At 49.6% G+C, this 14,120-nt stretch overlaps 4 protein-coding genes across 4 annotated transcripts; 1 reads left to right on the top strand and 3 right to left on the bottom strand.

The window, feature by feature from the left end:
- Positions 1-734: 734 nt before the first annotated feature.
- Positions 735-3,719, bottom strand: VTN77DRAFT_3031 (uncharacterized protein; the record flags this gene model as incomplete). The annotated part of the gene is made up of 1 exon (XM_069418937.1): positions 735-3,719. The coding sequence occupies one exon, from the start codon at positions 3,717-3,719 to the stop codon at positions 735-737; it is 2,985 nt and encodes a 994-aa protein (XP_069278831.1).
- Positions 3,720-4,761: 1,042 nt separating this feature from the next.
- Positions 4,762-7,084, bottom strand: VTN77DRAFT_3030 (uncharacterized protein; the record flags this gene model as incomplete). The annotated part of the gene is made up of 6 exons (XM_069418936.1): positions 4,762-5,028; positions 5,088-5,309; positions 5,372-5,797; positions 5,858-6,188; positions 6,248-6,601; positions 6,678-7,084. The coding sequence occupies 6 exons, from the start codon at positions 7,082-7,084 to the stop codon at positions 4,762-4,764; spliced, it is 2,007 nt and encodes a 668-aa protein (XP_069278830.1).
- Positions 7,085-8,377: 1,293 nt separating this feature from the next.
- VTN77DRAFT_3029 (uncharacterized protein) lies at positions 8,378-10,493 on the top strand (the record flags this gene model as incomplete). The annotated part of the gene is made up of 8 exons (XM_069418934.1): positions 8,378-8,415; positions 8,496-8,659; positions 8,732-8,825; positions 8,881-8,937; positions 9,012-9,498; positions 9,587-9,958; positions 10,023-10,151; positions 10,224-10,493. The coding sequence occupies 8 exons, from the start codon at positions 8,378-8,380 to the stop codon at positions 10,491-10,493; spliced, it is 1,611 nt and encodes a 536-aa protein (XP_069278829.1).
- Positions 10,494-11,592: 1,099 nt separating this feature from the next.
- On the bottom strand, positions 11,593-13,838 carry VTN77DRAFT_3028 (uncharacterized protein; the record flags this gene model as incomplete). Its single annotated transcript, XM_069418933.1, has 3 exons — positions 11,593-12,124; positions 12,175-12,539; positions 12,591-13,838. The coding sequence occupies 3 exons, from the start codon at positions 13,836-13,838 to the stop codon at positions 11,593-11,595; spliced, it is 2,145 nt and encodes a 714-aa protein (XP_069278828.1).
- Between the last annotated feature and the right edge of the window lie 282 nt (positions 13,839-14,120).

Below are 14,120 nucleotides of genomic sequence, written 5' to 3'. Positions count from 1 at the left end.
GGCTTCGATCTTTTCGATGTTTTTTTCAAGGAAGCGATCAATTTCTCCCCTTAGCCTTGTTAATGACAGACGGCAGGGTAAGGAGCTCAGTGAACAATAAATCTTCCACGAAGTGTGATGTACAGTAGGAATTATCTCTTAGGTAGTCTTCCGAAAGAACGTTAAGCAGACCGCAAAGAGGTGCGGGGCGGAGACCAAGCTATCTATCTCGGAGCCAATAGATAAAGATCCATTATCAAAATATGATACCGGAGTAGCCTGACTGTTCACTCAAAACGATATAACCCATAAGGACCTTCATTTGGGGCTGGTTTCTTTAGTTTACCAAAATTTTATAATTTACTTACTTTGATTTAGGGCTGAGAGAGAAGAACCGAAATCAATCCGAATTCAATCTGCCTACATGCAAATATCACCAGTCGTATATATGAAAACATTCACGTAATACCAGCAAATCATCATGCAGGAAAAGTTACATAGGCTTAGGCTGGGAGTTCATTTATCCCAGTTTCTCAGATAGCAATTCCCACTCGATAACACGATCTTCGACCAATCGCTATCCCATTGATATCGTCATGTGGAAGCATCCATTTATCCCATTCAGTGACAGTTGGTAGGCTGTTCTCAAGGGACATGAGGCGTTATAAAAGCAAAGATATACGAAGATCAACATCCTTTCGTAAGAACATAAAAAAGCAACATGAGAGCAATCAATAAAAGGCATGAGCCATTCTTTACTCCTGTTTTTGAGGTGTTTCTTCGTTCCAGATGCGTTCGTAAAACACCCCGTGACAGATCCAGTCGACTTCCCGGACTCTAGCCAGTTCGTCGACCAATTTTCCGACCTCACTAACAAATTCCGGCATGCCTGCCGCGGCCAAACTCTGGCTGGCCGTCGTGGTAGCACGCACCCTTTCACTCGCGCTAGAGGCGCTGAGTCGAGTCAGAACATGGGCACGGAGGCGCGATAGTATCAGCCGTGCGACTGGATCACTGAAGCTCGAGGGAGCTGCATTGGTTTCATTCGATGAGGCTGACTGAGCGGACGCTTGGGAGTTGTCTGAAGAGGTCGGCAGTGATGTTCCGGTGAAGACCTCAACAGAAGTCTGAGGCGTCACCGAAGACTCGGCCGCGGCTGACGCAGTAGCGACAGGAGCCAGGACGCGTCTAATGGTCGCCGAGAGCTGTGACCTCGCTGCAGCGGGCATAGGGTGGGTCGATTCGATAATCGACTGCACGCGTTCCGGTTTGATGTCGGCGAAATCAAGAGAAACAATGTGCTCGGCTTCGGCTTTCCACTGCGACCGTACATCACGCTTAAGGAGATTCTTTGCGGTCAAGAGAATTGAAGCGGTTGCAACAATTTTGAACGCCTTCGCATGCAGCCTCTCCAGTCGCTCACGATCCAGATCGAGCGTCTCCGGAATGAGGTCGGGAGAAACAGCAGCGTTACTGAGAACAAGATCCACAAGCCCCTGGGCGTAGATCTTTGCAACTGGAGGTTGAGGATCGGCGTTTCCATTCTCAGGATCTCGCCTCTTCATCTCGTCGATAAGGAGGTTTCTATTAGTCCGCCAGAATCGTCTGGTTCTGTCCAACTTTATCGACCCATCTTCAAGACCTCTCTCGAACGTCCTCTGCTCATAGCCTGGCGCTTCCTGGATGAGCTGGGGTGCGGCGACTTGGATCATAAAATTCGTGTGATCCAAGGATAATAAATCAATGATACCCATCAGCCGGGCGAGACGATCGATGGCGTCGCCGGATTTGTCTTCAGCAAAAGCCTTCACCTCGGGATCCCGGAAAGGAGCGCAAAGCTTGGGGAGAATGGTGCTCATGAAGTCGAAGAAGGCATCGTAGGAGAATGTGCCAGCTTTACACTGATTTTCGATCAATTTCGGATCGAGTACTTCGCTAATCAGGACATGTAGCGAATTCCCCGGTCTTAGGGATCGTAAGAGCCGGTCCTGTATAACAGTGGCCATGGCCACTGTCCAGTTGGTGCCAAGACCGGCCTCGACGTCTTTCCTCATCATGTCACACATATGCTTCATGATTTGCTGCCGTGGCTCTGTGTACGGTGCCTGATCGATTTTGAATTCTTTGTTGATGAGAAGCTCATGTACCAAGACCCGGTTCTCAGGAAGCGCCGTCAATGCCTTGGTGAAGCTCTCGTGGGGAGAAATCCTCTGCTTATCCAGCTCCTGGAGGGCTGCACTTTCGACGTTGTTGAACGTCTCACTGATGGGCGAGGGGACGCTCTCAGTATGAGCTTCAGCTGACGAAGAGGGGGGCACTGAAGCTGAACGGGGAATGACTTGCTTGGAAGATGCTGACCGTTTCTTCTCCCGCTTAGCTTTCCTCAAAGCCTGCCTGACCATGTCCATGGCCTTGTCCGGGCCCGCGAGACGCTTTAACTTGGCCAGCAGAAGGATTTGGTTGTGCCGGATGCCTTGCTGATAATCATCCGCAACCCCACCATCGCGATCGTCTTTGACAGTCTGCCAGATCAATTCGAGCTCGACGAACTGAGCCAGCATGATCTCAATCAACACGGTCGAGTCATGTGCCTTCCACGCATGAAATGCAGAGAAGAAAACAGTGTAAGCTTCACATAGACCTTGGAGCTCACTCGTGATGGCAGAGGTTCGGTATCCAGCCGACAGCAGTGCAGTAACTTGTTCAAAAGACACCAACAAGTCCCGCGCTTTGGCAATCAAGTCCTGTTCCTGTTCACCGTTGCTGCTCAGGACTTGGGAAGGGTGCGCCAAGATCAAGAAACTGCTCAGAAACGTCCGCACAGCGCCTCGTTCACCCATAGTACCACCTTCCATGTCCTGCAGCCCGCAGAGTCGGAGGACCTTGGCCATGGTGTCCAAGACGACTTCTTCCGAAAGAAGGGCACCAACATCATCAAAGGCCATCCCTTGAACACGCTCTAGAGAGAGATTGAGAGAACGGAAGGATTTCATGACAACTCGTGTGTGATGATTCCTCCAAGCTCTCTGAATGATTCTGGCAGCCGCATCTCTGGTCAGCGACTTCTTGACGACAGTTTTTGTTGTCGTCTTCTCTTCTCCAACCGATGAGCCACTTGTACGTTGCCGCCGCTGGCTTTGCTGATACAGGAGTCGCCTTTTCTCCGCTTCAGCAAATTTCGCGGCCATCTCCAGTCGCAGCCGAGCGTACTTCGCAGCCTTCATCTCCCGATTGTCCTCGGCCTTCTTCTTTGCCCTTCTCACCTCCTCTTCGCACTTGGCGGTGATTTCGGCTAGAAGTCTCTCGCGAGCCTGCTGGGCCGCTAACGCTCTCTCCTCCCTCTGCAGGTTCCTGGTCGCCGCTTTCGCAAGAGCAGCGCGCAGTCTCACCTTCTCCGCATGTGCCGCTCTGTCCGCGAGTCTCGCTTTACGACTCTCGATAATCGATGCCCGGCGCAGATGCTGGGCGACATGATCGCTATGGGAACCGCCATGGGCGGAAACACTTGAATGGTGGGAGTGCAACGACGAGATAGAGCTGCGGCGGGAGGACGTGGCAGAGGCGCGCCGGGCGCTGCCGGATTTTCTGTAGAAACGAGCGGCGATGTGAGGGGGTAATGAGAGAGCCTGGTTTTGGTCGTCAGATAGCATCTCGATATCTCGCTCGTCCGGAGTATCCGTCGTTTGGGACGCGCCCGCATCTGGCAGGTGGATTTCGATGTCGGAATCGCGGCGGATCATGGTGGGGGGATGTGAATCCAGATATAGTCGAGGGCAGACACTAGGTGTGCATCCCACTCCACCACCACAAGATTTCAATGTGAGGAGTGCCTTCGCTTCACAGCCACAGGATCCAAATCAACAGGTAGAGAAAAAGGGGGATGTAATTCGTCATCAAAGGGGAAGAAGCATTTCCGGTCGGAAGACTGGGGCTAGGAGATCCGTGCTTGTTTCAGATGAGATTGAAACCAAGGGATGAGGCGGGCGAAAACGCCGATCCGTCTCAGGCCGGAGAGACTGGGAGATCCAAGCAGAAGGAAACTAATTAAAGAAAGAATGGAGAGGAAGAAGGGAGTTAATAAAAGAAGGAACTAGAAGGACAATGATGGGCGGCGAAGAATGGCACAGGAACCCTCACGATGGCAGGAGATGATTGCCGCCGTCAATTGAGGTAATCAGCGGACCCCTCGGGCATCATGTGAGACGATGGAATGGAATGACACAACGTCACGCTTGCGGCGGAAGGCATGCTTGGCTTAGCTCAGCCGCTTCCATTCAGATAGCCAGGTCCTTATCGTCATTATTATTCTCTTCATCACTACCTCACCTAGCTTACTTGGCCTAGTTACCTCCTACTATTAATAATATTCGACTGTTCCATCCAATCCCTTTCCGGACCAAGCCGCATGGGAACAGCGTCATGACATCAACCTATATCCGGTTTATGGTGACAACATGATAGTATGGAGGGATGAATTAATTGTGATAATCCTTCAAGCATCATAATGATCATAATCCAAGATTATTGATTGATGATCCAAGGTTCTCCGCATCTTGGATAGCCATTATGTACCCCGTACTCCGTATGTATGTACTACTGCTTATTCCGTACTACGCACAGACAAACAGGACACACCAACCGTCTCAAGGTAAGCATAGTCATTTATCTCTATCAGTCTACTGCAGCCTTACCAAAAATTGTGGGTCATCCCACTGTCTAGTTCATACAACTCGTGTATGGAGTATTCCCCACGTCAATGGAACCCTACCCTCAGCCCTCATTCTACACTACACGGAGGCCCACCCTCATCTGGCCCTTGCCACCCCTGTTTGCTCGCAGGTAGTAAGGAATGAAGCACAGATCCCGTCCTGCCAGCGAGGAAGTCGTGCTGTGGACACATCCAGTAGTTGATTCTGCGGTGACTTTCCCTCTCCACGGCGAGAGGTCGAGTTCATCTTTGAACCCCTTCTCAGCAATAATGGCCACATACTTGTCCGGTTCCGATCGCTTCTCTTCCCGGAGATGAGCTCCAAGATCAAAGATTACATACTAGTAGTCCCTTTCAGCATACTGCAGCAGAAGTGCTGACAAATGAGTGGCTCTCTCACCTTAAAATGATTCTCTTCCCAAGGATGGTCCACGTCCTCGACACAGTACACGATGGGCCCTCGAACAACATATGCCACAGGCTGCAGGGTCAAAGGGTTTGGCCTGACGATTCTGGGCTTCATCGGAAAGTTGATGCTAAATTCGGGGTGTTCCTTAATCCACGAGGAGCTCACTAAGAGATACCCATTCCGGATGTCGACATTGTCTAGCTGTGGTGTGATCTGTGACACATCGTGAAGTCTTAGCCGTCTAGTCCCCTAGCTTGACGAGGAGATCAGCTCACCTCATAGGAAGAAGCCCAACCGGGGATTCTGAGTCGCAGATCCACCTCGACTGATTCGCCAGGAGAGATAACCTTAAAGGCCACGTTCCCGTCCCAGGGCCAATCAGTGCTCTGTGAAATCTCAACCGTGGAGCCGGATACTTCAAGTCGGAGTGTCGCTGACGTATATAGATGCACGTTTACGGTAGCCCGTCGCTCTTCGATGACCGGACTCCAAACATATCCACCAAGGAATCCAAGCGTGCGAGTAACATTAGGCGGGCAGCATGCGCACTCGAACCATTCGAATCGCTCAGAGCGATCTTTGGCTGATGATGCGAGCTGATTGACATAGGTAAACGCTTTCCCATCCAAGCTCATCCCCGTCAGAACCGCGTTGTAAAGACAAAGTTCCAAGATGTCTCCAATCTGGCTATCAAGTTCGATCTGCTCGGGTGATTAGTCTTTAAGCAAAGGACAGTGGCACAGCATGAGAAAAGGGCTCACCCGCAAAAGTCGTTCAGCAAGCATTATCACCCCAATGGCCGCACAAGTCTCTGCATAACAGCCACCTTCATCAGCGCCGTGGGGTAGAAAATAATCGATGCCGAATCCTTCCCATTGCTTGATTGCCCCAATGCCGCCTGTTACGTATGTCTTCTTCTCGATCATGTTGGACCACAGTCGCCGAACAGCAGGGAGATATTTAGCGCCGAGTTCACTGGTAGGAGTAGACAGGCGGATCAAGTCTGCCACCGCTGTCAGCAGGTACATCGCCCGCACCGAATGCCCCTCGATTGTCTCTTGCTCCGTGATGGGAACATGGGCCTGGTGATACCTGTCCCAATAGTCAGAGATGCTGGACTTTTGAGGTAGGGGGCAATGCCATTCACTTACCAATAGCTCCTAGGGTTTGGATAGTAAGCGCGAGTCTCGGTTTTGAGCTCGCCCCTTTCTTCTGCTTCGACGTCATAGTAATGCCGACCTCCTTTCCCACCCGTTGGGTTTCCTCTCTCTTCAATGAAGAAGCGAGCAAGCCGGAGGTGTTTCTGATCTCCCGTCACCTTGTACAGCCGGAGAAGGGCCAGTTCAATTTCGGGGTGGCCGGGATATCCACGCTTCTGACCAGGACCGTCACCAAAGGTCGCTGCAAGTAGATCCACATACTTGAGGATCGGCGATAATAAATCATTGTTCCGATAGTGTCTGTGGTGCGCAATGGCGGCTTCGATGAGATGCCCTGCGTTGTATCTGATGTGGACGTATGGTGCTTAGTGTTTCGTTTTCTTGCTTGTGAGGAAACATATGGAATATTGGATATACATACAGCTCGTGCATGTCTTTCAGATTGGTAAATCTCTTTCCCGGTTCGACGACAGTATAGTGGATGTTCAAATAGCCATCTTCAGCCTGGGCTCCACGGATCATCTGCACCAGTTCCTTGACAGCCGCATCCACCTCTGCGTCCTCTTCATCCATCAGAAAGTAGCAAGCCCCCTCAATCCATTTGGCCACGTCGGAATCCCAGAAGAGATGATTGGGGATCGGCCATACCGTTGGGGGGTCAGAGTAGCTCGGATGCCACTGCAATTTAAAAGCGTCATACCGTCCGGTCCTCTTCAGCATCTGCAGCTGATGCCGAAGGGTCTGCGATCTGACCACGGAACGACGATTTGCCCAGAACGAGCCGGGAGCAAAAGTTGTCGCAGTGAAACTCTCTTGCGGATATTCCATATTGACAATTGCTTCCGGAAATGGGTTAGGAACAAATGCACAGGATCCGTTGCCTTTATTTTTTCTTTTCCCGATCAAGTTTTGTTTGTGATGCGGAGTTAAGGCAGTTGGTGCAGGTGCAATATTCAGCCTTTATAAAAAAAAATATAAAAATATAGTAAGTAATTACACAAAGGATGAATAGAATATATGTAGTATGGTAGTGGATCTGGCCTCCCCCGCCTGGAAACACTAGAGAGATAAATTTTCAAGCCATCTCGCCATTTACAGAGCTTGACAGCAGATGTAAATATACCCCCTTCCTGGAATGAACTATACGGGCCACATGGCGGCCGATCTCCGTGCATGAAGGAGGACATCTTCCCCGGCGGAACCAGGAATGGAAGGCGGGTCTCATCTTCCCCGTGCTCAAAGCTCCACTTCCCCGCCTGGCTGGGAAGGCACGAAGGAACAACATCGGAGGGAACGTCTCCGGTGGGGCCGGCGGGGTGATAGAACTACTCCGTACATGTACCTAGGTAGGTAGGCATAGGTACAGGCATGGATCTTTAATTGACATCCTATTCTTCATGCATTGATGATCGACGAGGTCATCAACCATATCTGAGCAGCATGCCATCGGCACTCGCATTCGCGGACGATATAGTAGACATTGAGCCACCGGATGTTCCTCCTCCTTCCTAGACTTGATGTAATCCTATTTACTGGGCTGCAACTGTCCTATTTACAATTATATACAGTACAGTACATATCATTTCTGCTTGCTGATTGTAGACATCCGCACGGGTGAGAGTCAAGGGGAACGATTGGCTCTTTGTCAATGCTGCGAGAGAGATCGGAACGACGCCGAACAGATCTTGGATCTTCGTGCAGTAGGAAAGGGCAGACCTATCATTGGAGTTACAAGACTTTGGAATGCCTTTTAACCATACTATATCTTCTCGTCTCCTCCTAAGAAAAGGGAGGGAAGATCCGAATAACACAATGAGATGACGCATTTCCGGATTATATGAAGTTGGACCTTTTACTCTTTACGATTCCAGACGGAGCTCGTCCTGGACAAGAAGAGCAAATTCCCGGACTGACCATCGGCATCCCCCCGAATCTAACCAACTCCATCCCGTTGGGTATTGTGTGGTTTCATTCTGCGGGGACAATATACAAGAACCACTCATAAAGTCATCTTGAATATAAATATTAAGCTACCCCGGGTTTCGCAGTCCACCGCCAGGATGAATTGTAACTGTCTGATGGTCTCCAGTCCGGGGATCTTACCATTGCCCAATCGCCAAGATGGGTATCGTCGAGACCTTCCTCCCGAAACATGATCGGTATGTAAAGATACGCGATACATCCATCATACAGTCTCTCTCCCTTTGACCATGTGTCTGGATAACTGACTCCTTCCAAGTTTTGCGGCGCTGCTACTGTACGGCATGGTCTTCTGCACCTGTTTCAATGGATACGATGCTGGGATCATGACGGTCATTTTGGCCGACAAGCAGTTCACCGACTATTACAATATCGACTCCAACAAACAAGGTCTTGTGGCGACAATACCGTGGGCAATGACTGGTGAGTCCACCGGGGATGGCACGCAGCCTAGTGTGTATATCGTATTTGATTCTGATCGATCCTCAACTTTAGGTGTTGCCCAGATCTTCCTTGGCGGTTCGCTCGCCAGCTGGTTGGGTCGTCTCTGGGCACTCCGTGTGTCCATTATTATCATGATAATTGGCGTGTAAGAACGCGTGGACTTGCAGAATGCTGGATTCAGTGGCTGACGAGCTTATCAGGGTTGTGGAGGTTGTTCCGAATACCTTTGGAGTTCTAATCCTTGGAAGACTTCTGACGTATGTTTTTCTGGCTCTCCTCGGGTATGATATATACATCAGCTTCGGCAGCTAACGTGTTATTTCATGGCCAGTGGTCTCGGGTTTGGCTGTGTGTACATTGCAACAAATCTGTATGTCGCGGAATGCGCACCTACCAGACTCCGTGGCAGCTTCGTCGGAACAGTGGCCCAGTTCGGCTATCAACTGGGTACTCTCATTGCTTTCTGGGCCGGTTACGGGATGTCATTCCACAAGTCACCTTACAACATTGCATGGAGAGTCTCCAACATCATCCAGATCCCAATTGGACTCACCTTCATCCTGGTCTCCTTCTTATATCCAGAAAGCCCTCGCCATCTGCTAGAGAAGTTCCCGGAATCCCCAGACCGAGCTCTTTTAGTTCTGGCAAGACTGAGATCCTCCTCTCCGACGGACGAGGCAGTCCGAGCGGAATTTCATGAACTTGTTGCGTCGAGGGAATACCGTCGTCGTTACGACCCCGGCTATGCTGGCCTCTTCAAGAGCAAGGCGATGCGAAAGCGACTCCTCTATGGATTCTACGCTGCAGGTCTTCAGCAGGTGAGTCAAATTGCAACATCAGCAGTTTTTTCAAGCCCACTTGTATTTTCTTCTGTTCTTGCAGAGTCTAATTCAATCCATTTAACAGTGTGGAGGCATTGCCGCGCTCACAATGTACGCCACCTTGATTTACCAAAGCCTGGGATGGAACTCTGGTTCTCAGGCATTGGCCATCAACGGCATCCAAGCGGTTCTTCAACTGCTCATTGTCCTAGTCAATACTTTCACGGTGGACCGTTTCGGCCGCAGGACGCTTCTCCTAGCGGGATTCGCCATTCAGGCTCTCTCACTGCTGATCTTGGCCTCCTTGGTGACGGCCTTCCCGGATAATAACAATAAGCCTGCCGCAGTGGTCGAGGTCGCCATGCTTTTCATCGTCGGGTTGACCTATTGCTGGTCGAATGGCCCCATTGCAGCCGCGGTAGTATCAGAGATCTTCCCGCAGCATGTCCGAGACAAGGTATTGCGATACAAGACGCTGAAACTAGGGCATAGGAATGTTCCTCGTGCTAATTCTAATACAGGGTTTCGGTCTTTCCATGTTAGGACAAACCTGCTGGCTCATTCTCCTTACTCAGCCATGGCCCAAGTTCAACGATACGGTCGGTGGAAAAAGCTACTGGCTCCTTTTCGGTCTTAATGTAGCTGCCGGGGTAAGCAAGCTAACCCTTTATCTGTCATCTTTCCAAAAGCTTGCTCTGCTAATGATAAGTGTTACTCTACAGCTCTCCGTCTACTTCATCCTGCCAGAAACCAAGAATATCTCCCTCGAGCGGATGGAGAAGATCTTCGGCGGCGTCGACTTTGTGGAAGAAGGCGACCGCGAGCCCCATACTGGAAAGCTCAAAATCGAATCTCAAGCCGTTCTGACCCAGAGAACTGAAGAATATAAGGTGGGAGAGAAGACGACAACGCATGTGGAGCAGGTCAGAGAAAAGGAAAAAGACAAAGAAAAAGAATCGGCTATCGCTGGCTCGGAGAGGTCTCCCGTCTGAATGAATAAAATATTAGGCTGGGATCAATTAATGTTAACGGTACCGGTAGTTTACTGCTGAGGTTGGTTTTATATATGTGAGGATTCAGCGTGTTTGACTTGAACGGTATTGTACGAAAAGAAAAAAGAGCGAGAAATGATCGAGATAAAACATGACTGACATTATATTTATATTATTATATTTGCGGGTCTCATTGATTCTAACTTTTGTGGCTAGCATTAACTTCCTCGAAGGTACAGTAAATGTATGAAATGACCAATTGTAAGATTCGTGCTAGATGCTCTCTCCCCTTCTCCTATTCCTATATATATACATACATATGAGGCGGGTTTGAAACGGAGCTACCCCGAGCATAACAAAAAAAGGCCACAACAACAGAGTCCTCTGAGGAAAGCGAATCTAAATCAATGCGAAAATACCGTTTGTATTTGTATATACGCGAACGTGGAGAATCATTGGGCACCTGAATGAGAAAAGCCCTGGGAAGCAACACTTGGGCACTATATAATGGAGGCGTGTCTCATGCTGAGCAAAGCACATTTTGTTGTGCAAAAATCTCCTCAAAAAAATTAGACACGCATCAGACTACCTTGTCTGATGCATATTTTTAAAAGCCCGCGATGTGTTGTGTTGACCGCACAAAGGAATTCCAATAGGTAGATTCCTCCTGCACAATACCTTCAAGTCGACATCTTTCGATTTATCCAATAAATTTCCGATAACCGTTGTGGATGTCGTCCACTCGCCGGGATGACTAGGCGAACAGCAAGCATGATGTTACTTGCCTTCAACCCGTATGCACCCCATAGCGAAAGGGATCATCGGCAGAGCTTGAATCACTGTCAAGAGACAGAAGCACGATGGCGTCCGGGATAATGCCGATGACTTACGGAGACCGTAAGGATCTATTAGACATCAGATGACCCGAAGTGTCATTTGACTGCCTTCTTTAGACCAGGTTCTGAATCAATAATGACAACCAGCAAACGGATCTATCACGAATCCGGTTTTAGGGAGAGGTATCGTTGTATACCACGCCCAAAATCATTTTGCTGGAAGAGGTGAGGTATAGAGCGTTGAACATTGCCATTGATGCAGTTCAACGGTGCCCAAAAATCTCGATGGGGTCGACATCATCCTCATCATCTTCATCGAGGTCTTCTGTAGATTCCTCGTCACCGTCATCATCTGTTTCACTTTCACTATCTGTCGATTCACTGTCACCTCTGAAAAAAGGATATCGGTATCTCAAGGTTGTGCTACCCCAAAAACCGAGAGTCTCAGTCTCGTCGCCATCACTTCGACGCCTCGAGAAGATCGACAGCGATGCTGCAGAGTCTCGAGACAGTCCAAAGTAATTACTCACAGCCGGCGAGATGGCTCGAGATCGAGACTGAAAAGAGCGATAGTCCTGATCAAGGGAGGTGCTCATGGTGGACCGCAGATACAAGTCTGCACGAGGCACGAATCCCGTTATCTCTGATGACGTTTCTGGCCCACATCTGATCTCGTTGATTCCGTATGACGATGATCTAGGCTGCGGTCCCGCATCGCTGCTATGATCATTGCCTGCAACCTCAACTTCGGTCCCGCGAAGGAGGCGGATTTGTATTGTATTATAAGATTCACATCTAACTCTGTCAGCATTCATATGAAAGGCAAGCGAAGAACCACAACTTACAAGTCACATTTTAATCCAAGCCAATGATATGGTACGGCAGACTTCGCACTGCAATCGTTGCAATAAATCAATGCTTTGGTGTCTCTAAACTCAGCAGGCATTGGCTGGCTTTCGATAGTGCGATCCAGGTTTCTAAAGCGAGCCTCCATGTTGGTTATACTTTTGCTGCAGATCGGACAACGATATGACGTTTTGGAGTATTCCGCATAGCACTTGTGGTGTATACTGTGTCCGCATCGCATGAAGACAACTGTATCGGGAGATGTGAACATGTACTCTCCGCAAATCGGACAGTCACATTGGGTGGAGCGCTCAATGCATCGATGGGCATTTTCAATGGAGATAGGCATACAGACGCTGCATGTCTAAAGCTGAATTAGTCTAAGTAAAGGAATTCAGAGTCGAGTGCGTCTTACCTTGCAGTGAAAGAAGTCTTTGCCGAGACCCTTTCCTATACGGCAAATTCCACAGTCATAACAATGATAGATGCTCTTGGCACTGTCATTATCCCAGAGTTTGCATACAGCACAAAAATACGATGCTGCTCGCTCACCACACCCTTTACACCACTGTGCCGCTGGCTGAGGGAGGCCACACAACATACAGAGCATATTTTCCGTCTTACGTCGCTCTAACGAGTGATCCTCAACCTCGTCATGACAAAAGCGACAAGTGTACCATCTCTTGCAAGTATAACACTGCAGCTTGACGTTCCGTTTATAATGTCGACAGCCCAGGACCTCTTCCTCCTCTTCCGCATAATCAGCATCATCGAGGCATTCGGCGACCGCAGCCTGGTTGTTGTTGCTGGAAGCATCGGGATCACTTTTGGGAACAAACGTCGGCTCTAAATCCTGGGGAGTAAGATTGTATATACTATCGGTCGATGAGACCGGAGCCAGGGAGAGCTGATCGAAAGACCGTCGAGTTTTCGGGGAAGTTGATGTCAGTGGACGCTCTAGGCTTCGGACACTGGATGGAGAACGGGCAATTGACGAAGAATTATGGTTGAAGTTGTTCTGAGAGGAATTGTAACTCTCTGTCATCAGAGAATGGATCAATCGTGCCTTCTCGGCTGTGGGTGCATCTTTGTCCCGTATGGCGTGGATCTTTCGTCTCAGAACCCCCATCCCATCATCCTCGGGCAATTGTTGTCCATTTTCCTCAAAGCTGTACGACTGGAAATTAATCGACTCGTTTGACATTGCAGTGCGCGTCTCTTGGGGAAAATCCGTTCGAGATGTGTCTGCTGTCCGACTGGTTCCTGGTTCTTGCGGAATCTCGTTATTATTGGCATGAAGGCTCTCCGAACCATGTACCTGGCTAGTCTGGGTCCTATCATCAATCGTTGACCCAGATCCTAGACCATGCGGCTCTTGATCACGGGAATCGAGGGGTGTCGACACCGATCGTAGACTATCAGAGCGCTCTCTTTGTCCGCCATCTAGCCCCCAGTCAGAATCGTGTTGAAAATCAGTCATAGATCGATTGCCGTGATCGTGCTGCTTTGAAGAGCACGGAAAGCCGTCCGGTGGGCTCAGGCATGTAGCTTCTCGATCGTCGGACAGAATCGGTGCAGGCTCAGATGTGGTAGTCTGACGCGATAAGCGGCGGGCTTGCCGAATAATGGGCCCAATAAGCAGAGAGGAAATGAGCCCGCTCATTGGGACCGGGTAACAACACCTGCTACGAATGGTGGTTGCGATAAAAGCACCAGGGGAATGAAGAGGCGTCGTTGTCGTTGTTCTGCGGTACTGTGAGCGAGACTGTTCCGCGGAGCTGAGCATGTGACGTGGTCACGCATCCAGGACCGCCCTCGGCGGTTTATCAGAGTACACTTTACCCAACTACAACCACATTGGAATGCATTTAATTCGAGGAGATTTCATGTCAGAAGCTAGTGAAATTCTCGACAGCTATCCGATTATGCGTGGTTTGTTACAATA

Source organism: Rasamsonia byssochlamydoides (assembly GCF_041956645.1).
Source record: "Rasamsonia byssochlamydoides strain NRRL 3658 unplaced genomic scaffold VTN77scaffold_21, whole genome shotgun sequence".
NCBI lineage: Eukaryota > Fungi > Ascomycota > Eurotiomycetes > Eurotiales > Trichocomaceae > Rasamsonia > Rasamsonia byssochlamydoides.
This window is presented reverse-complemented; position numbering and strand designations above follow the sequence as displayed.